The following is a 27,033-nucleotide window of genomic DNA, read 5'->3' on the forward strand; positions in this document are numbered from 1 at the left end:
GCTGAGGGGCCCTGCCTCACCACACCCCCCCCAAAGGCTTATTGGCCACAGGGTCCTGGGGGCTGCACCTCCACTGCCCCTCAAAGGGGCTTTGTGCCACCACAAAGAGGCTCTGTCCCTCACAGAGAAGCCTGGGTGTTGCCATGGTGATAGAGGGGGCCAGGAAGAAGGGGGTCCACCATCTTGTGGGGGGGGCGGGGAAGGGCGTTCCTGGTATACACAGGCTGGTAGCCAGTGTGGGTGACTGCTTTATCTGCCTCACTGTGGCCCTTGACCTGGCTGGACAGCTGCCCAGCTATATCTCAGTGGGGCTATCAGCATATTTCATGGGCCCCTTGGCCCCTCAGTAGGGACTGGGCTCCCAGGCTCTGGTGCCAATCGGATCTGTCTGCATTTGGTCCCAGCCTAGCCGTGAGCCTCAGCCCCCTCCTCAGGAATGCCTTGGTCTTTTGCACACCCCAGAGTGTGGTAGGGTGGCACTCTGAGCCTGAACCCTCATCACTGCCCCAGAATGCTGCTCTGCTGTCCTTGAGATAGAGTGTGTGTTGGGGAGGGTGTGAGTATGAGTCTCTGCTGGAAGAGATGGGGGAGCCACTCAAGTTCCCTTGGTGGCATTGGTGTTGGAAGCAGCCAACTAGCCAGCTTCCACACAGTAGGATACCCTGGCGCTTGACCATTCCATTGCCCCCCACCCAGTTTCCCCATTCATGACCAAGGTGGAGTGGGTGGCTACTGGTGCAAGCAGAGAGGGCAGTGGGACTGCCAGTCCCCACCCTCTCCATTTAGAGCCCCATGGCTCCCCAGCCCTGGGGACTTGGGCCCTTGGGGTGCTCCTGGACTGGCTGTAACAGAGACCCCAGAGGAGGTGGATCCTTGCTGCCCATACCCACACTTGGAACCTGCAGGGCATCACCCTTGGGCTATGGCTGCAGCTGGAATCTGGGTCAGGTACAGGAGGGACTGCAAGGGGACTTCCCTGAATGCCAGCCTGGGGCCTGGGGGAGAGCTATCCATCTCCATTCCATGAGTTCTGACAGGCACTTCCCAGGGAACCAAGGAGACTTGGGGTGTGCCATAGCTGGCACATGGAGCAAGTATCTGAGACCTGCCCCAGTGGGAATCTCAGGCCACCCCTTTAGGTGCCTCTCATGGTGGCCCCTTGTGCTCAGGCCTCCCACCGAGGAAAAGCAGCTGGGATACTCACCTGCCTCTCCCTGCACTAGCATCCAGGTGAGGCCTGCCTCTGCCATGTCCAGCCCACAGTCACCCAGTCACTCCTAGTCCCAGGCTCTCAGCTCCCAGACTTCAAGCTCTCTGGGCCCTTACAGGTATCCCTGCCTGATGTGTCCCTGAGCCTCCTGCGTCAAGTACTGCCACAGCCCCCTTGTCCTTTTGACTACCTGCTCAGCATCCCCCTTGTCCTGGAGCTAAGCAGTGCTGCCTTGGACCTGGCCTGCACTTGGCCTAGGGTGCCCCATTGGCACAGGGGAAGAGCCCTCCCTCCCCAGACTGTTCTCCCTGCACATGTGAGTTGTCCTCCATATGATCATCAGATGGGTGCAGCTGGGTGCCTGTGTGGATAGCCTGGGGGCAGGAGGTCACTAAGGGGCCATCTCTCCAACCCTCACCCCCACCATGGCATCTGGTCACTTGCAACAGGGGTACCTCCTCTGCTGGGGAAATCTAATTTCCAGGCTAAATCCAATTATGGCTCTATCAGCTCCCTGAAAATCCCTCTGCTTCCCTTGGTCTGCAAGGGGTACTGCTCAGGCCCCTGGGGAGCTGAATTCCCAGGCTTCCTTGTTCACTTGCCGGCCTGCTAGGGCAGGTGGCTGCTTTTCCGTCTCTTCCTTACCTTCAACTGTAGCAGTAACTCGGGTCCTCACAGAGCACTGGCAACACTGGTGGGTACAGAACTTTGCCGCCCAGAGTGCCCCAGTGACCTGAAAGGCCTTTCCTTCCAGTCTTTTCTCAGGGTGCGTGCACGCTTGATGGTGTCCATGTTCATTGCTCTGCATCTTATATCTCTGGCCACATCCCTTGTTTATAGCCTTTACTCGCTTGGAGTTGAGGTTTTGGTTTTTCCTTATTGACTTGCAAGAGTACCTTATAGATGAAGGGTGTCACTTTACTGCTGGATGTTACAAAGACCTAATCCTAAGGTGTTGATTGTCTTTTGGTTGTCTTTATATTTTTTCTCCCACTTTCTGTTATGGAAGGTTGTAAATGCACAGAGATAGAGGGGCTAGTGTGACATGTCCCCACGTGCCCCTCACCAGCTTCCACTGTGATGAAGTCGAGGTCTAGAAGCAAGTTATCATCTGTCTTTTGTCTGAAATGCTCACTGCATATGTTACTGTAAATGGTGTCAACTTTAAAAACCAAAACCAAAAAACCATAACCACAATACGTGGCCCTTTTTTTTTTTTTTTAAATTTTTTTTTTTAATGCTTTATTTATTTTTGAGACAGAGAGAGACAGAGCATGAACGGGGGAGGGTCAGAGAGAGGGAGACACAGAATCTGAAACAGGCTCCAGGCTCTGAGCTGTCAGCACAGAGCCTGACGCGGGGCTCGAACTCACGGACTGCGAGATCATGACCTGAGCCGAAGTCGGCCACTTAACCGACTGAGCCACCCAGGCGCCCCAACGTGGCCCTTTTTTTGGGGGAAGGGGGGGATGTACAGTAATGGTTCGTTTTCACAAAGTCAAGCTGGTTTGTCTTTCCTTGGCAATTTCTTCCACTGCTTTGAGGTTAAGAATACCCTCCTCCTGCCCAGACAGCCCAGGCCCTACACTGACTTGGGAGCAACACTGTAGTCCTGCGTGGGACAGGCAGACATGGACTCCGCCCTGTGTGAACCCCACGGCCCAGGCTCCAGCCTTGGCTCAGTGCCCATCCTTGTGTGCTGGCCAGAAGCTATCCCCGCAGCTGTGGGTACCATCTGACCACAGTAGGGGTGACAGGGTAAAAATGGGCTCCCCATGAGGCCTGGCCAGCAGTGTTGGGAGCTAGTCTCCATGCTGGCAGTGTTGAGGGTAGGGGAAATGATGCCCTCCCAGGCAAAGGGGCTTTGACACTACCAGGCCTGGATTCTGCTTCTGCTTGCACCATTTCCTCCCTATCTGGGAGGGGGGGCAAGTGGGGCAGAATGAGGTTCAACCAGTGGCCAGTCCCCTTTCTCCCCTCTTGGGGGACAGCTGGCAGTGTGCCGACAGATGGCCGGCAAGGGGTCGGGACTGGCGCCCAGGCCTCCTGCCTGCCTCCCCCTGCCGTCCTGACCCTTAGGAAATTCCTCTAATTCCTCAACCCAGATTGGACTCAGGCCCCATAATTTGATTTTCTGGAGCAGGGTTTGGCTGGACTCCTTATGAGGAGGAATGTCTGGGTCAGCAGGAAGACATCAAATGTGGGTTTAGGTTTCCGGGGAATGATCAGCATCTCCCCGTAGTTCCTCTAATCGTGCTTTGCTTTCCTGATGGAGCAAGTGCTAGCCACAGTCGTGTCCCAGAGTGTTCAGGGTCCAGGCTCCCTCTACCCAGTAGTGTTTCAGAGCCTTGCTCTTACCCACCTGCCTACCCATTCATCCACCCATCTGACTATCTACCCAACCACCCCTTGTACCCATTCATCCACCCATCTATCAACCCCCCGATGACCTTGTACCCATTCATCTGCCTATCTGACTGTCCAGCCATCTCTCCATCCAGTGCCATCCTTTCACATAACCAGCCCTCTCCATCCACTGCCATCCTCTTACACAACCACCCACTCACCCTCCTATCCACACATTTGTTCACTCATTCATGCATTTCTCCTTCCGTCCAGCCTCCTGTCCTTCCATCCCTCTATCCACTCAGCAGTCCACCCACCTGTAGTCACTCCTGGAGTGTCCAGGTGAGGGCAGGCTTTCCCCAGGTTCACCACCTTCACTCCTGCCCGGGACAGGTGAGGTTGGCTCTGCACTGCATGCTCATTCCTGTCTTCTTGCTAAGTCAACTCCACAGGTGGTTGGGCATGCTGAGAAGCAGCCTCCACCAAGGACTGCCAAACCAGCGGTGGGGGTCTGGGTGGGGATTGTGAGGGGTTGACCTGATGGACAGTGTGGGACCCTTGCCAGGTGAATAGAAGCTGTGATGACACTGGCCAGAGAGGAGAGCAAGGGTAAGCTGAGACCCCACAAGTGTGGTGCTTCCCTGCCTGCCCTAGGCCCTCCCAGTCTGGTGCCCACCCCTCCCCAGGATTGGGCCCTGCCCCAACACCCCTCTGGGGAAAATGTCTTTAAAGTCTCATGGTCCAATGGGGCGCCTGGGTGGCTCAGTAAGTTTAGTGTCAGACTCGGTGTCAGCTCAGGTTATGATCTCATAGTTCATGGGTTTGAGCCCTGTGTCTGGCTCTGCACTGCCAGTGCAGAGCCTGATTGGGATTCTCTCTCTCTGCCTCTCCCCCTGTGCTCACTTGCCTGCTCGCTCTCTCCCTCTCTCTGTCTCTCAAAATGTAAGTATATAAACTAAAAAGTATATTTAAAAATCTCATAGTTGATCTTTTTTTTTATTTCTGAACATTTACTTATTTTGGCAGGGGGCACAGCATGAGTGGGGGAGGGGCAGAGAGAGAGGAGAGAGAATCCTAGGCAGGCTCCATGCTGTCAGCACAAAGCTGATGTAGGACTCAAACTCATGAAACCATGAGATCATGACCTGAGCCAAGATCAAGAGTCAGATGCTTAACTGACTGAGCCACCCAGGTGCCCCAGTCTCATGGTTGATCTTAAAAATTCATGTACAATTTGCTTCCATGTCATCACATATTTATTGTTTTAATATAAAAATAGCATTTGAGTTACCATCCGAAAAGCTGCTCTCTGGGATGCTGGCCTGGCTCACCTGTACCTACACATGCTCCTATGCACAGGCCATGCACCTCAGACCCAGGAAGGCCACCATGTCACAAAAGTAGGCTTACGTCTTCCCTGCTTCCTGGATGTCCCCCGCCAGCACCATGCCTCTTGGATACCCCAGGGCTACACTTAAGGCAGGTGAGGAGGGGACTCCATGCCCAGCATCCCTGCCCACAGGCAGACAGAGGGGTACACCCTCGGGCTGGGGTGGAGGGCATGGGCCCCAGAGCAGGGGCTCTGCTCTTTGTGGACGGCTGCAGGGCACTCTTCCTCCAAGCTGGCTGGCATTTCGGGGTGTCTCCTGGGAGGCACACAGTCATTTAGCTCCAGCTGAGAGAACTGGGCAGTGGAAAGGTCAGTGTGGGTTTGGCCACCTTCTCACCATAGTCTTAGATTTCTGGGTCCTAGCTGGGTGGGTGGGGGCAGTCAAAGTAAGTAGATCCCCCTTGCAGAGACTCCTTGGACCTCAGAGTTGGGATATGCTGGAGGGCCGGGGCAGGAAAGCTGGAGGCCAGTGTTGCCCCCTCAGCTGCTATCCCCAGGGTCTGTAGCCCTAGCCTGGTCCTGCTGGGAGCAGGAAAGGGGAGCCTGAGGTCAGTCAGGAACCCATGTCTCGGCATAAGGAGGAAGGGAAGTCACCTCCTAGATATGAGGCCCATAGATTTCCTGATCATCACCTCCCAGAGCCTTGAGACCCATGCTGCAACCAAGGGCTTGAGTGACCTGGCTCCACCTCCTGTCCCACCTTGTGCTGCCCTCCAGGGAGGACAACCCCACCCATGCCCACCTGGGGCTACCAGGTTCAGTCTATCCATGCACAAGTCCTAGTGCCTACGTGACACTGCATGGGGCCATGTGTGTCTGGGACCCGTGCCTAGGCAGCAGTGGATGTGCACAGAAGGCTGTGTGCCCACAGCCATGGACATACCATGCTGTTTGTCCTCCATTCCCTCCTGGCCAGAGGACCCAGTCTATAACTCACTCCCCTCATCCCCCCAGGCTCCTCCCCTGCCCCCTTGTCAGCTACTGCCTCTTCTAGCTGGCCATGCTGATTTCACTGCCCCTCTGCTAGGTCACACTGATGGTTTTATTTGCGTGACAGGTGTTGGAGAAATGAAGCTCAGCTTCTGGGACCTATGTTGATCTCTTGCCTTCAATGGGCCTTGGTTTCCCCAGCTTCACAGTGGGTTGGGCTCTATGGTGTCTTTTCACCTCGAGGTACACCCGTGCCCCCCAACCCTGTCCCTCGCTCAGCTGGTACCAGTGATCAGGCCCAGCACTGACCCCCCTCCTTTCTAGGATTCTGTTCTTAAAGCTGGCTCCACCTGGGCCAGTGAGCAGCAGAGCTGGCCCTCCAGGGGTGCTACCCACTGTGCCATGTCTCTAAGCTCAGGCCCTATGTTGTGCAGGGGCACAGGGGCTGGCAGAGTCAGCTTCAACTGGTTGGGGTGGGCCGGGCCAGGAGGAGGCCCCGAGCAGGACTGGGTACTGCACCACAGTGCCTAGTGGTATGGCTGCATGGCCTGCACCCTGCCTGCTGCCATGCCCCTGGGTCTGTGCTCCACATGCTTCCCCTGCTTCTTTTTGTTCATGAAAAACAAATATGCTGGGCAGCCAGGGAGCAAGCAGCGAGGAAAGTGCTGGCTTGTTGTTGCAGCTGCCAAGTCCCTGCCACCCCCACCCACCATCCTGGGGCCCTCAGGAACAGCAGTGGGCAGGGCCCCAGGCAGGCCTGACCTTCCCCACAGACTGGGCCTCAGATGCCTGGGACCCTGCCCTCAACCTCCCTCCAGATCAGGCGTGAGACACCTGGGCCACTTCCGGGTGCAGAATCTAACCAGGCTAAACTTGAATTTTACTCTGCCATGTGGGTAAATGCCACTCTCGTTCCCAGCCAGTGTGGCTGTGAGTGGAGGCCCGACTGCTGGTCTGTAGACCAGTGTCATCTCCTCACCTGCCTCAGTATCTGACCCACCAGGAGGCCATGGAATGGCTTCTGTCTCCCTGCCCACTGGTACAGCAGCTCTGCCACACCAGCTGTGTGGCTGTGGATGGGTTTCCCAATTTCTTTGGGCCACAGAGCATCTGCCTCAGTGAGGTGGGTCTGTGCTAGCCCCATGAGGTTGGGATGAACTGGCATGTGCTATGGACAGCAGAGGGCCTGGGAAGTCTGAGAGGTCGTCACACCAGCTCTTCCTACCCTTCCCTTCCCAGAGGACTCTGGGATACCCAGAACCTCAGGTTCTGCTGAACCTGGCAGGAAGCAGGGGCTCCCGGCTGAGAGCCCTACACTCTGCAGGGAGGGAGCCTGCTGCTTCTGGCCAGCCTCGGATTAACGGCTTTTAATTTAGAATTTAATCAATGCAGCTTCTCTCTGGAGAGCTGGATGCTCTGGTCTGGGAGTGAGTCCTATGATCTATGTGTGCAGTGGGCAGGGGGCCTATGATGGCCTCTCTAGGCCTCCACCCCAGCCCCACCTTGACCATGCTCTGCTTTGCCTGCAGCCTGCCGGCATCCTGGTCATGGAGGACTGCAACGTGCACTCAGCTGCCAGCATCCTGGCCTCAGTGAAGGAGCAGGAGGCCCGCTTTGAGAGACTGACGCGAGCTCTGGAGCAGGAGAGGCGCCATGTTGCCTTGCAGCTGGAGCGCGCCCAGCAGCCTGGTGTGGGCAGTGGTGGTGTGGGCAGTGGGCAGCCCCTGCCGATGGCTTGGCAACAGCTGGTCCTGCAGGTAACACCCCAGTGAGTCAGGAAGGGTGAAAATGGCCAAGTTGGGAAACAATCAAGGGGCCTTGGTGGACCACAAGCCAGCATTGAATTGAATGATTTATTGCAAGACTTCCTGGGACTTCCGAGGAGGGGAGGAAAATGGGACCCCAAGGGGGGCTGGAAGTCTCACTTGGGTGTGTAGGACACCAAGTGATGAATGGGCAGGACACAGCCCAATCCTCAGAATGGCACCCTCCACTCAAGTGAGTCCTCAGAGCCCAGGCAGCTGGGCAAGGTCTGTTCTGAGCAGCTCAGTGGTCACCCTGGTGACCCTGAGGGTTTTGCCAGTCCTGGAGTCTCCTTGCCATGGTATTCTCCTTCGTCACATACATCAGTGAGTCAGCCCTAGGGTAAGGCTCGAGCAAGGCCCCAGGCTCTGACTGCAGCTCAGAGGGTGACCTAGAATGCTCAATTTCCCCACCAGCCATTGCCCTTAGACTGGGCTCAGGCCCCAACTCAGCCCCAAGATGCATGGAGCCTTGTCTGCTCTGAGGCCAGGCCCTGAGAACTTTAAAGTCAGGAGTCAGATGGCCAGGACTCCTCCTTCCACCACTGTATCCCAGTGCCTGATCTGCAGATGGGGCAGGAAGAGCACCGGCTTATGGAGTGGTAGGGGCAGAATGAGAAAATGTGGGATACCTGGAGTTTGGTGTGATTTTTCAGTTCATATTGTTACTTTTCAGTTCATATTATTGACTGAGGCACAAAGCAGGTGATAGGCAGGGCAGAGCTGTCCCTGGTGGCTCCCTGGGTAGGAGTCCACCCTACAGGACTTCCACTGTTGCCCCTTCTCACTACCTGTCCCAGAGGCCTGGGGTGTCATGGCCTACTGAGTCTTCAGGGTTTCTCAGAATGACCCTAGAGGATCCTGCCAGTAGTGTTCTCAGTTTCCCTGGCTCACTTCCATGAGCAGGCATAGCACCATTGCCTTCCAAAACCTGGCAGCCACACCTCCTCACAGTGTGTCCCCCAGTACATGCTCTGGTCACTGGGCCCCAGCTCCAGGGAACCAGATAGGCTGCTGGCAGCTTGGGGCAGCCTGGACCTCTGTGGCTGGACAGAAAGGGAGCAAGGTATTGGTCTCGATTGAGACTGACCCATTTGGGCTAGCTTTGCCTAGCTAGGGCATGGAGGGCTCAGAAGCAACAGCCTATGTCAGGTTGGGGGACCTGGCGAATGATCTTAACCCCAAGAGCCTTGATGTTCTCATTTGTCTGTGGGCAATCCACATACACAGCTCAGCGTGGCATACAGTCAGACATGTCTCCAGAGGGCCCAGACCCACCAGCAGCCCCCACCATTGGGGAGCTGTCTTTCCAAGCCCCTGGTGCTGAGGTGGGCCACAGAGCCAGTCCATAGGAAGCCAGGCCTGAGGCAGGATGGGGCTAGGTGCAAGAGCCACCCCCTCCACCCCCTGGATCTCAGGCACTCCAAAGGGTGAGGCCTGTACCCCCAGATGTGGTTGGGGAGCAGAGCAGCCCAGCTGGGGCACATGGGGACAGTGGCAGTCAGTGACCTTGAGGCCATCCTTCAGGCGCCAGGCTCTCTATCTAGTCCTCCTAGGCCGGAAAGGTCTTTAGCCTCCAGCCCAGAGGGTTGATGCCCCCACAGAAAGATGTTCCCATAGCCTGGAGCTGCCCTGGCTTCCTTGGGGCTGTGAACTAAAGACCTCAGGCCACCACCCCTCCCGACCCCTCCCCACCCACTGCCTTCCCGGCCAGCCTTTGGTTTTCTGTCTCTTGGGAAGAGATGGTTTTCTCAGGGTGAGATCGGAGAGAGCATGTGTTCCCAGGGCTGTGGCTGGACTGGCAGGGCTGATGGGGACATTGGGGGAGGTGGGGCCGTATCCGCTGGCTAGGCCTGGCAGCCTTGATGCCAAAACTGCTTCCCAGATTTGTCTCAGCAAGAGATGCCCAGTGACCTACCTGCTGAGCCCAGGGCTTCCTGGAGCTGGTCTTCAGGGTCAAAGCTGGAATCTGTGAAGCTCAGGGCCAGTGGCAGGACAGGTAGCTGGAGCTCAGGGGTTGAGAGGCTAAGGGCTACTACCATGCTCCCCAGATTGTGCCACTGTCATGGCCACCTGCCCTTAATCCTCCAGTAGGAAGAGCTCCACCCCACCAAACAGCTGGCTGGAGCAGGGCTGGCCCTCACCAGCCCTCACCAGCCCTTACTGGCCTCTCCTCATGGGAGAACACCTTTAGTAACCTTGCCAGCCCTGGGTTAGGCCAAGGTAGGTATGTGGCTGGGGCACTAGCAGCTGGTGAAATTTGGGAGAAGGCCGAAGCAGCTCAAATGTAAGTTCCTCAGGGGAGTGGTCCAGTTCCTCCTGCTGCTGCTCCTATCCCAGGTGGCTCCATGTGAGGTTGCCATGGATGGAGGATACAGGGGCCAGTGGTCAGGGCAACTCATCCCTGTGCAGGTGGGAAAACTGAGGCTCAGATCCACATGCAGTGGATACCCAGAGTGCTTGAGTATGCTGGCTGCATGGCCTATGTACATGACATGTCCAGGAAGAAGAGTGGCCCCTGGGGGACTGGCTGGGTTTTCTGAGTGGGGTCTAGGGAGAAGCGGGAGGGGGCAGGAAGCCCAGGCCCTGCCCTTCTCTCTTGCCAGACCCATGGACCTCCTTGGGCTTGCCCTTGCTGTTATTCATCTCAGAGCCTAGTGCCCTTATTCATGATATAAGAGTCATTGGCTTGCCTTTGTAGGGTATGACCCAGGAGAGCCCCAGCCCAAACCAGCCTTCTGTGTCTGTGTTTCCATCCAGGACAGCCAGACTCCCCAGGGTGTGGCCGTACCTTCACGCTAGGCTGGAGTGCACCCTGGTTTGGAGAAGCTCTGATTAAACCAGACCCTCTGATACCACTCCCCACCCACCACTTCCCAGTGGATCAAAGGCATGGAAGAGAGAGTGTCTGAAGCTAGTTTGGCCTCAAGAGCTTTCACCCAGGGTCACCTAACAATTGAGCACCTCCCCACTCCCATTTGATCTGCTCTGACACCTATCAGAGAGTGGGGGGCCTCTGTATCTTGATGGGGAGAACCCAAGACAAGTGGATCAGTGCAGGTCCATTTGGCAGGCCCCAACTGAGCTCTGTGGGGGTCCGTCATGGGGTTTTGGGCAAGGGCCTGGACCAGATCTGGAAGTCCCGAGAGGCCTTGTGGTGCTGACATCGTTGTAACAACTGTCTGATCAGCCCTCATTTCACAGCAGGGGGCAACTCATCGAAGTTAGAGCAGCTTGTACTATTGAGGATGGCTGCATTGGCCCCTGCTCTGCCAGAATTGTTTCCCCAATTCTACACGGGGAGGGGCCCTTGAACTCTTATACTGGAGGCAAAATGAGTCCTGGGAAGCAGGACTTGGCCAAAGTCACTCGGCGGGAAAATGTCACCCCAACGGTGGGGAGGAGAGGAACGAGGAGCCCAGACGCGCTGCCGCAGAGTTAGGGGCAACCCTGGCCCTGCCCTGGCGGCAGAGCCGCGCTCTGCGGGGGTAGGGGGCGGGACCTCGCCCCGCCCCACCGACCCCCGCCCCGCCCCGCCCCGCCTGGGCGCGGCCCCGCTCCATTGGCTGCTAGCCGTGACCGCCGCCAGATCCGCCCCCGCGGGGAGCGAGTCCGCCGAGCCCGAGCCCGAGCGGCCGAGGCGCCGGAGCCGATCCCGGTTCAGCTGCCGCCGCCGCTGCCGCCGCCGCCGCCGCCGCCGCCGCCGCCGCCCTTAACGACCCGAGCCCCCCACCCCCCCGCCGAGCCCGGCCCGATGCCGGCCGAACTCAGACAGGTTGGAGGGAACTCGGTCCCAGGCTTGGGGGCACCATCCCTGGGGCCCGGCGGCGGAGGGCGGGGCGCCGGCCTTCCCGGGAGGACCTGCTTTTGTTCCGTGGAGCTGCCGGCCGAAGGCGGCTATTGTCTGTGCCTCGGACCGGCGCCGCCGTTCGGCCCGGGGCGGGAGGGGCGGTGGAGTGAGCGCGATGCCCGGGGGTGGGGGGGGGGGGTGTGCAAGGCGCGGGGTGGGGCCACGAGGTCTCTGGGGATCCGGTGCAAGGACCCCAGGCGGTGCGACTCCGCGCCAAGAAGAAGGCAGGGATCGGGGTGGGTGCACCGTAAGGCAGCGCCCAGGACAGGTGCCTAGGTCTTAGGTAGTGGGTGGGAGACTTCCTGAGCAGCCGCTCCGTGCAGGAGAGATGCCGAGTCAAGAGAGAGCAGCCGGGCTAGGCCTCCTGCTCCCTGGGGAGCTTGGTGGGCCTCCCCTCCCCTTCACACTCCCAGCGCGGGCTCTGACTCTGGGGACCTGAGAAGGAGCTTCCGGAGCTTTAATGGAAGCCCTGTCTGCCTCGGCAGCGCACGTGAGGGGAGGAGTGGAGGAGGGCCCTGCCCACGTGCGGAGGCGGGAGGGGGTCTCTGAGGGAAACCCGGTCAGTCAGCCTCCCAGTACTGGGATGGAGCTGGAAGGAGGCGTGTGGGCTACCCGCACCTTGTACCCAGAGGGTTTGTGGTCCAGTAACAGGCAGGGAAACGGAGGCTGACTGGAGGAGCAACTGCCCCAGGCCCTTTGTGATTAGGGGGTAGATCACTCCTGCCTACCTTTGGCAGCTGGGTTTCTGCTTGCTGTGCATCTCTGGTATGGCCCCTAGGGTCTGGCCAGTGACTGTCCCAGAGATGTAGGGGTCAGCTGGGGGGAGTTGGGGCCATTGTGTAGCTGTTGGATGTGGGCTGGGCTTGGAGAAACTGCGATGGGTGAAGCCAGCCCTGCTATCCCCTGCAACGCTGCAACCAGTGGTGTCTGCTGGGCACCAACTGCCCCCTGGCCTCTTGGCAACTCAGTGTAGACTGCAAGCCCTGGCAGGTGGACTGCTGCTGTGGAGGTGTGAGCTCCCCACCTGCCAGGGCTGGGCAGAGGCTGTGGGCATCAAGAGAGGACATCTGTGGTAGCCAAGGGCTCACTCTCTGGTGAGAGACCCAGCCTGGATTGTCTTGGACTCTATCCGTGATGACTGTGCTGGGGGTGGAGGGGGCAGGGGGACACCTTCATTCCTTTACTCTTCCCACTCGTTCGTTCATTCATTCATTCATTCATTTATTCAGTACCAGCTGTCTTGCGCCCTCTGTGAGCCAGGACTGGGGATTGTGGGAACCAGGTATGGCATCCCACCTTAACGCATTCCCTGTGTGCAGGTGAAACCATGGACAGGGTGGGGCACCTGCACTGAGGTTTGTTTTTCATGATATATACCATGAGTTCTCATCTATCAAGTGCAGTTGGTGAGCCTCTGCGACCCCAGTCCAGACTCCACCATTATAACTTGGCTTGTATCCCTGTTCCTTCTCTCTGCCATTCCCACATGTACCTCAGAGGTTGTTGTGGGCTTTTGCCCAGGTGGCTGCCCCTCTACACATTGTCCCACATTGTTTCCTACTCCCCACATTCCTTAGATCAGGCCACAAAGGTGGGACTGGCACTATCCCCCTTGTCCCATGGCCTTGATACCCTAGGTACTTCCCACTTCCAGATGAGGAAGCTGAGCTCCAGGTGTGTGACAGAGCCTAGGGCCCTCTTGCTATGCCCAGCTCCATGCCTCTGGGGACCCTCTCGAGAGCAGTGGTGACTAGTTGTGGGTTTACCTTTCTGAGTACTGGCCACTCTGGCTCTGGGCTTGGAGTCTTGGGCCACGCCCCTCCCACAAGTTTAAGGGAGCCCATGGGAAACCCCAGGTCTGGACAGGAGCCCCACTCTGGGCCAGACCTGTGGGCCATGGACGAGGTAGACCATGGATGGGAGTGCCAGGGGATAGTTTGGGCCCTGGAGGTAGGTAATGGGAGGCAGGTCAGTGGTCCCAGGAAGAGGGGCAAGAATGAAGTTAGGGCTGGGGAAAGGTGACAAGAGACAGTCGACAGGATTTGGCAAGATTTGGGATATGGAGAAGGGCTAAGGGTGGTGTGTCCAGGCTGGTGCCCGTGTCTGGGGTGCAGGGGGGAACCTCAGGTGCAGGGCCAGGGGTCCCTGGGGTATGCTGTAGGTGGACCTGCAGCCTTAGACCAGTGTCTTGAAGCCAGTTGAGGGGATGCATTCACCCTGGGCAACTGCCTCTATTGAGTGCTAACTGTGTGCTGGTCATCAGTCCATCCCATGTCACTACCCCAAAGATGTTATAGAGGCCTGAGCATCAGGTTGACCTTGGGCCTTTCCCTACTGTAGGCTTTTGGTTCCCCACTCTGCTGTCAGCTCTGAAACTCCCATAGTGAGTGGTTGAGTGGATGTCTAGGGAGTTGGACACAGAGATAGGAGGTAGGAGGAGGTGATGGGATGTGTTCATATGTGCAAGTCCCTCCGGAGGCAGTGGGCACTGTGCACTGGGGGCTGTTAGGGTTGATGTGCTTGGGTCTGTGCACTGGGCTGGGTGCTCATACATACGTATGTATATGTGCATACGTCCCTGTTGGAGGAACCAGGTACATGCATGTGTATCTAGGTCCTTATCTGCATGTGTGCCCAGGAGTGTGTAACGGGGGCCAGGCCTTCCTGTGATCACAGGCTGACTCACGCTCCTGCCTGCCCGCCCGTCTGGGTGAAGTCATCACCCATTTTTAGCTCCCTGAGGTCATTTGCCAGTGGGGCTCTTGGGGCCTCAGGATCCCACTACCGGGCTGCCTGGGTTGGGTATTAGTAGGCGATGCTGCAGGGTTGCCAGGCCTCATTGGTGGGGGGTGGGGGGGTGAACTTGGCTCTCCTAGACCTGCATCCCTTTGTCCCCCCACTGCACTGTGTCAGACCCTCACCATAGACTAGAGTGAGAATAAACTGAGCCTCAGAGTAGCATTGAGGTCTGAGGTTTGCTTACTCCTCCTCCTCCCTCCTCACACTCACCCCCTAACCAGGGAGTAGGAGGCTCTTCTCTGAGAGTGTTAATTATGCAAATGTATGCAAGTCTACTCAGGGCCCATGCCCTCCTGACAGTGCTCTGGTCCCCTCCTGTCAGTCTTGCTCTGAACCCCTCCCCTTCACTTGCAGCCACCAACGTGTGGTCCTAGACCCCTCCACGCCTGGCTCCCAGAGCCTGGCAGAGAGAGCTCAGTGCCTGCCACACATTTGATCCCATAGTTGCCAAATACAGGTGGGGTAGCCGAGGCCTCAGCAGTGACAGGCTGTCCCTGAATCTGCTCCAGAACTATCTCCCAATGCCCTCAGAGAAGAGGCCAGGCCACCTTGCCTGGCAGCTCACCAGCATGTCCCTATTTAGGGTCTCAGTTTATTCTCTTTCCCAGGGAACATGTTCCTCCTTCCTGGCCAGGTCCCCAATGGTCATTCTACCTGCAACACTGAGTGGCAACCAAGGCTGTGGCCCACAAGGGGTGAGGTGTAGCTAAAAGGCCTTGCAAAGTTTGCCTTTTTTGTGGATACCTGAAATTCCCCAGGTTTGTGAAGTCCTGGTCAATCCTCTCCCTTCTGTCAGGCCTCAATTTTCCTTTTTATAAAATCACATATTGTTGTCCTCCGAGGTCCTGCTTCTGGGAGAAGAGGCTGCATTCTGTGATTTCTTCCTTCCTGTGTCACCAGAACCCAGGGGATACACCTGTTCTGACATGGTCCAGGCATCTCTCTGGACCCCTGAAGAGTTTTCAGGGGCCCAGAACCTCAACAACTATGTTCAGTTAAGCATTTTTTTTCAGGTCAGGACACTAACCTGAGGAGACTTCACACCCTGAGGACCTAGGGAGGCAGACCCTAGGGCAGCTGTGGACACTTAGCCTTACACACTGCTCAGGCCCAGGGCCAGGAACAGAGTAGGGGTCTGGTGGCAGGCAGATATGAGTATGCCCTTCCCTGGGCCTCAGCTCCATTTCTGTGTAGGCCTCAGAGGCCTGGGGCCCAGATGGGGGACTGATCCTTCAAGGCACAGTATCTGAGCCACAGAACAGGTCCTGTCCTCCTGCTGACCTGGCCCTGGCTGCCCAGGAATGTGCCCCCACTTGCCTGCCCACTGCAGCTTGGGTTTCAGCCCCTACCCATCCTGGCCAGATGCTATCCTAGGACATTGGCATGGTGTGGAGGACCCATGTAGTCAGAGGCCCAGGGGTAGATAGACTTTGGCTCTCAGGCCCCTTTGCCAATCAGCACAGCAGGAGTCTGCTCAGCTCTGCTATGGACTGGCCTGTCCTCCTTGAGCCTCAGTTTCTCCACTGGCAAGTCGGGCCATAGGCATATGGGCCTTAAGAGGGCCTTGTCCAGAGCCATCTTGCCTGTAATTCTACCATGGTCAGCCCCTGAAGAGAGGAAGGCAAGGGGGGGCTGCAGGTTGAGAATGAGGTGGGTGACTGAGGTTGGAGAGACTTGGGGAGAGGTATGTGGGGAGGGGACCAGGATTCCTGTCAGGGACCAACTAGGTACACCCGGCCTGAATTTACCATCTCTGGGCTCTGATAGAACACTCTGCATTTCGAGGGGGGGCACCAACCATTGGGCCAAATGAGGTAGGGCCAGGCTGTGCCCACTCAACACCCAACGAGTGTCCAGGCCGGAAGGAGCAAGGGTATTTTGGGCATTCTGGGAACTGGGTATTTCTGTCCTGCGAGGGCGTCTAGCTGGCCTTGGGAACAGTGGGAGCCTGGGCGTGGCCACGAGGAGTCAGTGAGCAGTGCTGAAACTGCTATCCCAAGGCCTCTGCACTGGAGGCTTCTGGGGTGGGTCAGGGAGGACGCCCAGGATACTGGGAGGGCCCAGCCAGGGCTAGTGAGCCATGTCAGGAGAGCAACGTGCAGATCCCACCAACTTCCTTGCCCCACCAGGAACCTGTAGCAGCCAGGAACCTTGCAGCTCAGACAGGGCTGCCCAAGACTGCACTACTGGGGTCAGGGGCTTCATCTGCCAACTCAGCCCAAGGAGGCCCCAGCATTGGGGAAGGTCAGCCCCCAGGGCACCCATGGTGTTCAGAGACAAGACTGGAGCTGCTGTCTTCACTAGCTGTTTCTGAGACAGACCTTAGGGTCCATGGGTTCCAGGGGTAGGATGAAGGCACTCCTGGCATCTAGGCCAGTACAAGCATCTGCACTCCAGGGCCGGGTGAACTGTGGCTCCTCACACTGACAGCCCCGTCTTGCCCAGGAACAGAGCCCGGGCAGCCAGGCCTCGCTGGCCACAATGCCAGAGGCGCCCGAGGTGCTGGAGGAGACTGTGACGGTAGAGGAGGACCCTGGTACACCTACTTCTCACGTGTCCATTGTCACATCAGAAGATGGTACTACCCGGCGCACTGAGACCAAGGTATGGCGGGGCCCAGGCAATGGGCAAGTAGGCTGTGTAGCCATAGTTCCGTTTATAGAGTGGCCTCCCAGGGGCCACCTATTGCTCAGGTGGAAGATCTAGGCCACCCTGGCCCTGCTGGGGCAGTGTCCAGGCCTCTCAGGCTGCCCAGCCCATTGGCCACCCACTTACCCACCAGGTCACCAAGACGGTCAAGACGGTGACCACGAGAACAGTGCGCCAAGTGCCTGTAGGCCCAGATGGCCTCCCCCTGCTGGACGGCGGCCCCCCGCTAGGCCCCTTCGCAGATGGCCCCCTGGACCGACACTTCCTGCTACGTGGGGGTGGCCCAGCAGCCACGCTTTCCCGTGCCTACCTCAGCAGTGGGGGCAGCTTTACCGACGGCACTGAGCCCCGTGATGTCCCCAGCTACGGCAGTCTATCCCGTGGGCTGGGTGTGCGGCCCCCACGTGGCCCCCTTGGCCCAGGCCCTGTGGATGGTTGCTTCACACTGCCTGGCCGACGTGAGGCCTTCCCTGCAGGCCCTGAGCCTGTGCCGCCAGCCGGCCGCTCCCAGCCCGAGCGCTTTCAGGCGGAACCATATGGTTTGGAGGATGACACACGCAGCCTGGCTGCCGATGACGAGGGTGGCCCGGAGCTGGAGCCTGACTATGGCACTGCCACTAGGAGGAGGCCTGAGTGTGGGCGTGGCTTTCGCACCAGGTGAGCACCCTGTGTCCGGCCACTGACTGCCTCCAGGAAGTCTGCCTTCCACTCCCCCACCAGAGAATCCTCCACAGGAAGTGTAGCTGCCAGGGCTAAGTTACACATGTTAGTTTGAATTGGACTGAGCTCTTTTCAAAGACAGCAATAGGGCAGCCTCTGGGATGGTGGAGTTGCAGTTGGTACCCTCCCTGTGGGTCTAGGACATTAGGGAGGTTAGTGACAGTGCCCAGTGCCTGCTAGCCCTGTTCTAGTCAGATAACCATGAAGACATGAGCACAAGAGGCTTAGCACATTTTTCTGAGTTTGAGGCTCCAGCCTTTCCCTGGGCCTCAGTTTCCCCTACAAAAGCAGCCAGAACCTAAGCCACCCAGCTCTTCCCAGCACAGGCTCTGGTTCTGTCATCTCTGCCCTCAGTTCCTCTATCTGTAGAGTGGGAACGTGATCACAGCCTTCATATGGATTGTGCTGTGTGACCGCAGACAAGACACCTGACCCCTCCTAGCCTTAATCTCTGCCCTAGGAAGTGGGTTTGATGATGACAACCCACAGAGACATCTTATGCTCTGGGGGACTGGTGGCCTGAATGCCCCTCATAGAGTCCCACCAGGATGGCTGTGTGCAGGGGAGGGTCACCTCCTACCTGCAGATCCTGGCAGATCCTGCATCGCAGAGATGGGCCTCATGGAAAGGCAGGACTCCCAGTCATGGACACAGATGTTTCATAGAAACGCATTTAGCTCAGAATTGGGGAACACTGCATGGTGATGAGAGTGAGTGAGCTCCCTGATGCAAGCCTTGGTAACCATTGGCTGGTGTTTGGCTCCATCATTGTCTGGGAGTCTGTTCTTGCTGGCCTAGGTCATGACTCTCAGCACCCACTCGGTGCTTGGGGTCAAATACCGAGGTTATTGGCCTATCCCTGCCCTTAATGGGTTCATGGTCCCCTGGAGAAAGTATAGTGATGCCACTCTGGAGCAGGCATCTTGTGACAGTGCTGAGATGTTCATGTGCCCTGCCTGCCTGCACAGGGCCTATGAGGATGTGGCAGATGATGGCGGTGAGCTGATGGAGGAGCGGCCCCCGTTTCCAGCTGCGACAGCACCCCTGGCCCAGCCAGAACGGGGCAGCCTGGGTAGCCTGGACCGGGTGGTACGGCGGTCACCCTCAGTGGACAGCGCCCGTAAGGAGCCACGCTGGCGGGACCCTGAGCTGCCAGAGGTACTGGCCATGCTGCGGCACCCCGTGGATCCCGTGAAAGCCAACGCGGCTGCCTATCTGCAACACCTGTGCTTTGAGAACGAGGGCATCAAGCGACGTGTGCGGCAGCTGCGGGGCCTGCCTCTGCTCGTCGCTCTGCTGGACCACCCAAGGGCAGAGGTGCGGCGGCGGGCCTGTGGAGCACTGCGAAACCTTTCCTATGGCCGAGATACAGACAACAAGGCTGCCATCCGCGACTGTGGCGGTGTGCCTGCCCTGGTGCGCCTACTGCGGGCTGCCCGGGACAATGAGGTTCGAGAGCTCGTCACAGGTGAGTGGTACCTGGCTTCCCCACATCCCTCAGGGAGGAGGAGAGCGAGGCTTGGCCAGAAAAAGACACCCCCCCCCCCACACCACCCATTTAGTCAGGAGTCCCAGCTGCTGGGGGGTAGGCATCAGGCTCAGACTGAGTGGTCCCCAGTGTCTCTATCTCTGGACTTTGCTGCCCCTCAGGCAGGACCCCTCTCCACTTGCCCCCATGTCCCTGTACTCTCCAGGTCCAGCGTCTTGGTCCCACCCTCCAGTGGGGCAGTGGTGAGTGATTGTGCCTCATGGGACCCAATTGGCCAGATAGGGTCACATGACCACTTTGGGTAGAGCCAATGGAGCAGTAGTCCCATCCACCCATGAGGTTGAGAATGGATGGAGGAAGAGAAAGTATCTGTGTGTCTAGCCACAGGCTCCTTGCCAGCCCTTCCTCTGTGTCCCAGCCCCTCTGGTGCTTCCTCCCAGCCAGTAGCTATTATTGAGTGCCTGTGCACATCTTGCCTGGGCCAGGGTAGGCACCCAACACTCCTCATGGCTTTTGTCACTTCCTATCTTCTAGTCTGATGTAGGGCTGACGAAGGATGGGGCAGGTCCTGAGCAAGGTCACATGGGGAGGTAGGGAGGTCACTGCCTGTGTGGTCAGCACTGGCTGCTTGATGGCATCCTGCAGGTACACTCTGGAACCTGTCATCCTATGAGCCCCTGAAGATGGTCATCATTGATCACGGCCTGCAGACACTAACCCATGAGGTCATTGTGCCCCACTCGGGCTGGGAACGTGAGCCCAACGAGGATTCCAAGCCAAGAGATGCCGAGTGGACAACAGTCTTCAAGAACACATCAGGCTGCTTGAGGTGTGGGTGGGGGCTGGGCTTAGGCATTCCCTATGAGGTTACCCAGGGCTATTCCCGGTCAAGGAGGTGGGAGCCAGGCACCAGAGCCTACATGCAAAACTGGGAATAGCCATGTTCTCATGTCCTATAAAGTGTGGAAGAGAACTAGCCACCCAAGTCTTAGGAGCTTCACAGCCATACCACAGTTCCTGCCTGAGTCCTGAGAATGGGGCCTGATGAGGCTGTACTCATCACCAAGGGCAGCCTCTGGACAAGGTCTGCTACGCTGTCATGTAGTACCCCATGGCCCCAGCCCTGCTCAGTTTTGATACACTCTCCTATCACCGTGACAGCCAGGGTAGGGGGAGCCAGGACCCTCATCTTCAGGTGGCCTCAGAGGCCTCATTCTACCTCCTTGCAACCTCTGCCCTCACCCTCCCACCCTGGGATTCCCTGTGGAGTCCCCACAGGCAGCGCTGGCTCCCCACTGTCCTGCCTGTCCATCAGGATGTACCCCCGTGGCCCTATGGGGTCTTCACCTCAGGGTAAGGTGGAGCCCAGAACTGCCCCTGGGGTAGGGAAAGCCCATAATTGCCTGCAAATGGACTCACACCTCTGGAGCCACTTCTGCCCATTTCCAATTCAACCGGTCATCAGAGAAGGCCCTCTGTGCCATACAGATGCCAGGCTGGGGCTCCTTCCTGGGGTCTCAGTGGTCAGGGCACTGTCAGTAGCCCCAACAGGGTGGTGTCAGAGCCTGTTTTACAGATGAAGACAAGACCCCAAAGCCAGGTGAGGGCTGGGAATTTGCCATGGGAGCCAGGGGTCACAGGGCTTGCTCTTGGCCACCCAGGAACGTGAGTTCGGATGGTGCAGAGGCCCGGCGCCGCCTCCGGGAATGTGAAGGGCTGGTAGACGCCCTGCTGCACGCCTTGCAGTCAGCTGTGGGCAGGAAGGACACGGACAACAAGGTGGGTGGAGCCTGCCAGGGAGAGCTCTAGCAGGTCCCGGGCAGGGGCAGTCTCATAGCTTCCTACAAAGGGTTCTGGGAGATGGAGCAGGAACCGGACCCAGGGGGCCCTAAACTATCTGGGCAGTACAGGGGGAGTAGGCATACCGGTCTGGGGCAGCGCCCTGGGCATGGACCATCTCATAGTGGCCACACTGAAGTGGACATTCCTGAAGCCCCGGATGAGGTCCTACACACAGTGTGTTTTCCACCTTTTTTCTTCCTCAGCCCTTCTCTGGGAGTTCTTACCCACATGGGCCCCCTAGCTTAGGCCTTCCCATCTTTGCATCCCTGGTTCCTTCTGTGCACACTGGCTGTGGCCAGTCTTTGCCAGGAAGGTTAGCAGTCTCCGTGCCCACCTGGCCCTGCTCCATCAACTCTCCTCTCCCCACAGTCGGTGGAGAACTGTGTGTGTATCATGCGGAACCTGTCCTACCATGTGCACAAGGAGGTGCCTGGGGCCGACAGGTACCAGGAGGCTGAGCCTGGGCCCCCAGGCGGTACTGCAGGCTCCCAGCGCCGGAAGCGGGATGACGCTGGCTGTTTCGGTGGCAAGAAGGCCAAAGGTGTGTGGGAGGGACTGGGGTACCATTCTAGGACTCCCCATGCAACCCCAGGCTGAAAGTTCTTCCATACCCATGGCAGGCACGGAAGCCAGAGACCACCTGGTCAGCTCCTGATGGGCAGGTGGGGAAGCCGGGAGCCTCGGAGGCTGGGCCCAGCCCCCTGGGTCATCCAGCTGACAGGCCGGCGTTCCCTCATCTGCACTGTGGGTCCCCCAGGGGAGGACAGGAGTGAACCTGTGTGGTGTCCCTGCTGCTGCCTAGACTCGGTCCCTCAGCTCTGAGAAGGGTTCTATGGGTTCATGTTTGGGAAGTACCAAAGACGATGCTGCCTCCTGGCATTCACAGAGCACCTGAAGACCCTGAGATGCCCTGAGGGCAGCACCCCACCCTGCCTTCACACCATCCTGACCAGCATTTGCTAGGTACAGGTTCCAGGATCTGCATTCCCTGGCACCTGCCGGGTGACATCTGTACACTGCCTTCACCCACTCCTCCCCATCATGTGGACCTGTTCTGATTCCAGGCCTCCCTTTCTTATCCCATTTGCTGGCACTCAGCCCTCCAAAGTAATTGTGGTAGGATTCCATGACCCATCTACTCAACCCAGGGTATTCAGTGGGAAGTTGAGGCCTCCTGGGAGGGTGTGGGGGGGTTGCTGCCCACTCAGGCTCGTCTCCTCTCTCCTGTGCTTCCTCCGGCTGCCCAGAGGAGTGGTTCCATCAAGGTGAGTCCCTGTTTGTCCTGCTGTCCAGGCCTGGTGGGTGCAGTGGGCACCAGGGAGGTGCCCCCTGCCCTATTGTTTAGGTAGTTATCTCCATGACAACTGCAGGGCAGTCCAGTCTCAGGGCCCTGCCCCATCCCCAGTCCCTTCTCCAAGCAGCCATTTCCATGACAACTGTGTAGGCATGACAATGGCAGGAATGTTAGCCCTGGACCTTTTGGGAGGCCAACAGGCTGTTCCTCTATAACTTCAGACTCAGCTATGTCTGCAGGGCTGGAGCTGGAGCTGGAGCAGGAAGAGCCAAAGAGGGGGCAGGGCCTGGGTATATTCGTCCCCAGGGGTAACAGTGAACAAAGTCTGTCCCTGGGAATGAGGCAATATATGGCTTAGAGGGAGACAGAGAGGCCCCATGAGGCTGGGATCCCAGATATCTGAACTCTGTTCTGCTGCTTTTCAGAGGAGAAGCAGCTCCCTCATCTGAGATGAGGGTGAGTGGGAGATAGCGAGCTCATTCATGGAGGTGTGCAGGCTGAGGCTGACAAGTGTTAGGTGGGGCTGCTGTAGGGGTTCAGCCTGTGGGCCAAGGTCTCTCTTAGCCAGCAGAGCCTGGGACCAGGTTCTGCCCCCGGGTGGGCATTTCCTTGTGGCTGGGACTCTTGGCCCCAGCTTTGCTTTACTGTTCAACCAGGCACATCCTGTCCTTGCCAATCCTCAGCTTTGTACCTACCTGCCACCCAGCCTGGGCTCCTAGCTCCTGGCAGCTGCAAGGCCTTTGGGTGGTCTGCAGTGCTTCTCCCAGCATCTGAAGGAGATGAGTTCTGGCTTCTGGGGGCAAGGCTGGGACATCCACAGTCCCCACTGCCACCACTGCCCTTCTCCGGCCCTCCCTGCCTACCTAAACACAGAATAGTGTTCCATTGCCAAGGCCTCTTGGGGGCGCTCTTGGGTTTGCTTCAGGAAGGAAAGTGCTGTGTCCAGCCCTCCTGATGCACACCCATTCTCTGCAGAGTCTGCTTCACCTCCCCCTACTCTGTTCCAGGGAAGAAGGATGGTGAGATGGACCGGAACTTTGACACGCTAGACCTACCCAAGCGAACTGAGGCTGCCAAAGGTGAGTGTGTAGAGGCAGAGTTCAGGCACAGGCCTATCCAGGTAGTGAAGCTTTGTGCTACTAAACAGGCTTGAAGGGCCTTGGGGATCTGATGGAAAATAGGACCACAGGTATGAGGTTCCCCAGAGGACCATCCAGTTCCTGGGCACCTGCTAAGGGTTCAGAATCAGGGTCAGTTCCGTGGGTCACTTCAGGCAGTGGGGGGAACAGGCACAGAGAGGCCAGGTGATTGCAACGTCACACAGCATGTGAAAGACGAGAGGGGCTAGAGTGAGGCCTTCGGTGAAGGGCAGAGACCAGGTGGGCAGGACCTTCCAGTATCAGCTGAGGAGCTCACATTCACTCAGGGTGGTTTGGGAGTTGGGGTGTATAGTCATATCTAGTACAGAGGCTGATCACACAGGGGGCAGAGCAGTTTGTCTTTCTTATCCCCTGTCTGGAGCCCTGTGTGCTGGCACTGGGAATCCAGCCTGAGTAAGAGAGATCTGCCCTAGTGAGTCCCAAGCCACAGCCCACCCTGCAAACCCAGACACCCCCAAGCAGGGTGGAAGACCCCGGCCATGGGAGGTCTAGGGGAAAGCATCACAGGCAGTGGGACCAGCTCCTGCAAACACCCTGAGGGGTAACATGTTGCATGGGGGACGTTCTTGGAGCATTTGGGGAAGAGGAATCCCAGGGAGGCTGGAGTAGAGGGACCAAGGAGGCATGAGGAATGTGGAGGGGGTGATGAAATGTCAGGTGGGAGGACCCGGGAGAGGGAGTAATGTTTGGGTACAGGCCAGCTGAAAGGCTGCTCAGGCCCTCCTCTCTGAGTGCCTTGGGGCAACTCTGCTGCAGCCCGGAGTGGTTGAGCAGGTTGTAGACAGAGAAGGCAGGCCCTGTTGCTAGGGATGGCCACTGGACAGAGCTTTAGTTACATAGGAGGGAACAGGGCCCTGTTGCTAGGGAGGGTGGGTCTTGTTGCTAGGGCTCCTCCTCTTAGTTGTACAGCCTATCTACATGGGAGGGCTGGCTCTGCTATTAGGGAGTTTGAGTTCCGTTGCTAGGGCAGCCACCCTGGCTGCCACCTCCCTCCCTACCCCTGACCTCCTGGATGCTCTGGCTGCCAGGCAGGTCTAGACCATTTCTTTTGCACCAGGGGCAAAGGAACAGTGACCTCACTTAGACCCACTGCGTCTCACTGAGCTTCTGTTCTTCCATGAAATGGGAATGCCTTCTCCTTTGGGTGGCCCATAAAGAGTGAATGCATTGATGTTAAATTTTCCCTCACTGCACCACACCCATCCCTGGCCCCAGCTGACTCTCACCCTGGGAGGAGAGGGGATAATGGGGGCAGGTGTGGGTGACTGTGGGTGGTGGGTGCTCTGTGCCCAGGCTTTGAGCTGCTGTATCAGCCCGAGGTGGTACGTCTCTACCTCTCCCTCCTCACGGAGAGCCGGAACTTTAACACCCTGGAGGCTGCCGCTGGCGCCCTGCAGAACCTCAGCGCTGGCAACTGGATGGTGAGAGGCCAAGCCTGGTAGGGAGGGGACAGAGAAAATCTTAGGTATCCTGTTGGTGCCTGCCTCTGACTTTGTCCAGGTTGGGAGGGAGAGTAGGGGACACCATGTCTCCCCGAGGTCCAGGAGGTTCAAGGTTCCGGGTGGTTTGGGGCACAAAGGATGCAAGCTGGAGGTAGAATTGAGTTGCTTGGGTAGGACTTTGTCATGCCAGGGTGGAGGGTCCAGCCAGAGGGAACAGCCAGGGTTCAGGTGGGAGAGTGCCCTGGCATGTAGGCATGCCTGAGTGTGCTGAGCACCCTACCTGCTCCACTGCCACAGTGGGCCACGTACATCCGCGCCACGGTGCGCAAGGAGCGTGGGCTTCCGGTGCTCGTGGAGCTGCTGCAGTCCGAGACTGACAAGGTGGTGCGCGCTGTTGCCATTGCCCTGCGCAACCTCTCGCTGGACCGGCGCAACAAGGACCTCATTGGTGAGAACACTGGTGGGGCTGAGCCGGGATACAGAGCCCGGTGGTCTGCTCTGGGGTCCCATGGGCAGGGGCAGAGGGACTGGCAGGGTGGGGAGGTCAAGGGCCCGGCCCTGCCCCTGTCATTCTGGAGCTCATGTCTTCCTGAATGGTCTCAGAGCCTATCCCCTGTACACGGCAGGTGACGTTGCAGCTTCCTGGGCTCTCCTGGTGGAGGCCGCGTCTGAATCCCCTTCCTTCCCGCTGGGGTGAGCAGAGGCGTGTCCTAACACTTGCCCCTGTCCTTCAGGGAGCTATGCCATGGCGGAGCTGGTGCGGAACGTGCGCAATGCACAGGCTCCGGTGCGACCTGGTGCCCGCCTGGAGGAGGACACGGTGGTGGCTGTGCTCAACACCATCCACGAGATCGTGTCCGACAGCCTGGACAACGCACGCTCACTATTACAGGCCCGAGGCATTCCAGCGCTGGTGGCACTTGGCGCTACCAGGTGGTTGAGGGCCTGGCCTGGGGAGGGTGGGGTCCCAGTGGGAGGGGGGCGTGGCCGGTTGCTGACCCCGCCCTGGACCTGGCTGCAGCCAATCAGTACGTGAGGCGAAGGCCGCATCCCACGTGCTACAGACTGTATGGAGCTACAAGGAGCTGCGTGGTGCCCTACAGAAAGATGGCTGGACCAAGGCGCGCTTCCAGGTGTGGCCTGCCTGGCCTTTCTTTCCCTCTTTCACTTCTCCAGGCCAGGTCCCCCACAGGAGTGCCCCTAACCCTGCACCCTATCCTGTCTGTTTTGTGTACCTCTTCTCATACACAGTCAGCCACTGCTACTGCCAAGGGACCCAAAGGAGCACCAAGTCCTGGAGGCTTTGATGACAGCACGCTGCCACTGGTGGACAGGAGCCTTGGTGAGTACCGAGTGGGGGCATGGAAACCTATCCCTAAGGTATGAGATGCTCCTCTACCCAGGGGCACTGATAGTGACAAGGCAGGTGAGGGCTAGGTGTGGAGGGAGCTTTCCTGGCTTGCAGCCTCCTACCACCTCTACACCCATGGTGTCCACATTGATGTTAAGCCGGGGTGGTGCTGTCAATGACAGAGGCCTGGCAGAATGGTGCAAAGAAGTTAGTGATGAAGAGTCCCTGAGGCCAGCTGTGCTGGGGGTCTGTCTGTTCTGGTATCCCCACTGCACTGTATCCCCAGCCACCTGGCTTGTGCCTTGCAGATGGTGAGAAACTGGGCAGCCGGGACGTGATCCCCATGGAGGCACTTGGCCCAGGTGAGTGCAGATAATGCAGGGCGTCTTGTTTTCTGGGGAGGAGGAGGGGAGAGGTGCTGAGATGGGCCAGGTGGTTTTGTCTTGTGTGTTTGGTGCTGGAGAGGTCTTCCAAGGAGGTGCTGGTTGGAAGAGATCTGGTTTAGCGGTGCTGGTGAGGGGGGTGGACAGCCAGGGAGGGGTCAGTGCCTAGCTGGGGTCTGGCCTGCCAGCTGCGGGGGACTGGGTGGAGGCTGGTGTGTTCTGAGCCACCATCATGGGAGGGGTCGTGAGAAGACCTGACCTAGTCCTCCCACACAGTGCTGGGGCAGGGTAGGTGGGCCCCCCTGCATCTGGGCTGAGAGGGAGATCTGCTCCTGTGGTGCCTGCCCCTCAGAGTTCCCCTCATGTCCCCACCCCA

General features: G+C 58.2%; 1 protein-coding gene across 1 annotated transcript in view; it reads left to right on the plus strand.

The window, feature by feature from the left end:
* Positions 1–27,033, plus strand: part of ARVCF (ARVCF delta catenin family member) — a 50,091-nt gene that overhangs the window by 21,009 nt on the left and 2,049 nt on the right. The window contains exons 3-16 of the mRNA XM_047098274.1: positions 7,406–7,633; positions 16,773–16,931; positions 17,110–17,633; positions 18,665–19,164; positions 19,831–20,014; positions 20,847–20,964; positions 21,397–21,568; positions 23,329–23,400; positions 24,775–24,902; positions 25,221–25,371; positions 25,658–25,856; positions 25,945–26,056; positions 26,175–26,265; positions 26,583–26,636. Of these exons, the coding sequence (XP_046954230.1) occupies positions 7,424–7,633; positions 16,773–16,931; positions 17,110–17,633; positions 18,665–19,164; positions 19,831–20,014; positions 20,847–20,964; positions 21,397–21,568; positions 23,329–23,400; positions 24,775–24,902; positions 25,221–25,371; positions 25,658–25,856; positions 25,945–26,056; positions 26,175–26,265; positions 26,583–26,636 (2,674 nt within the window). The 5' untranslated portion in view covers positions 7,406–7,423. The remainder of the gene's footprint in view (positions 1–7,405; positions 7,634–16,772; positions 16,932–17,109; positions 17,634–18,664; positions 19,165–19,830; positions 20,015–20,846; positions 20,965–21,396; positions 21,569–23,328; positions 23,401–24,774; positions 24,903–25,220; positions 25,372–25,657; positions 25,857–25,944; positions 26,057–26,174; positions 26,266–26,582; positions 26,637–27,033) is intronic.

This window comes from Lynx rufus, unplaced genomic scaffold, assembly GCF_022079265.1.
Source record: "Lynx rufus isolate CCGP_SWC_20201006 ecotype Redwood Valley unplaced genomic scaffold, mLynRuf1.p SCAF_45, whole genome shotgun sequence".
Taxonomy (NCBI): domain Eukaryota; kingdom Metazoa; phylum Chordata; class Mammalia; order Carnivora; family Felidae; genus Lynx; species Lynx rufus.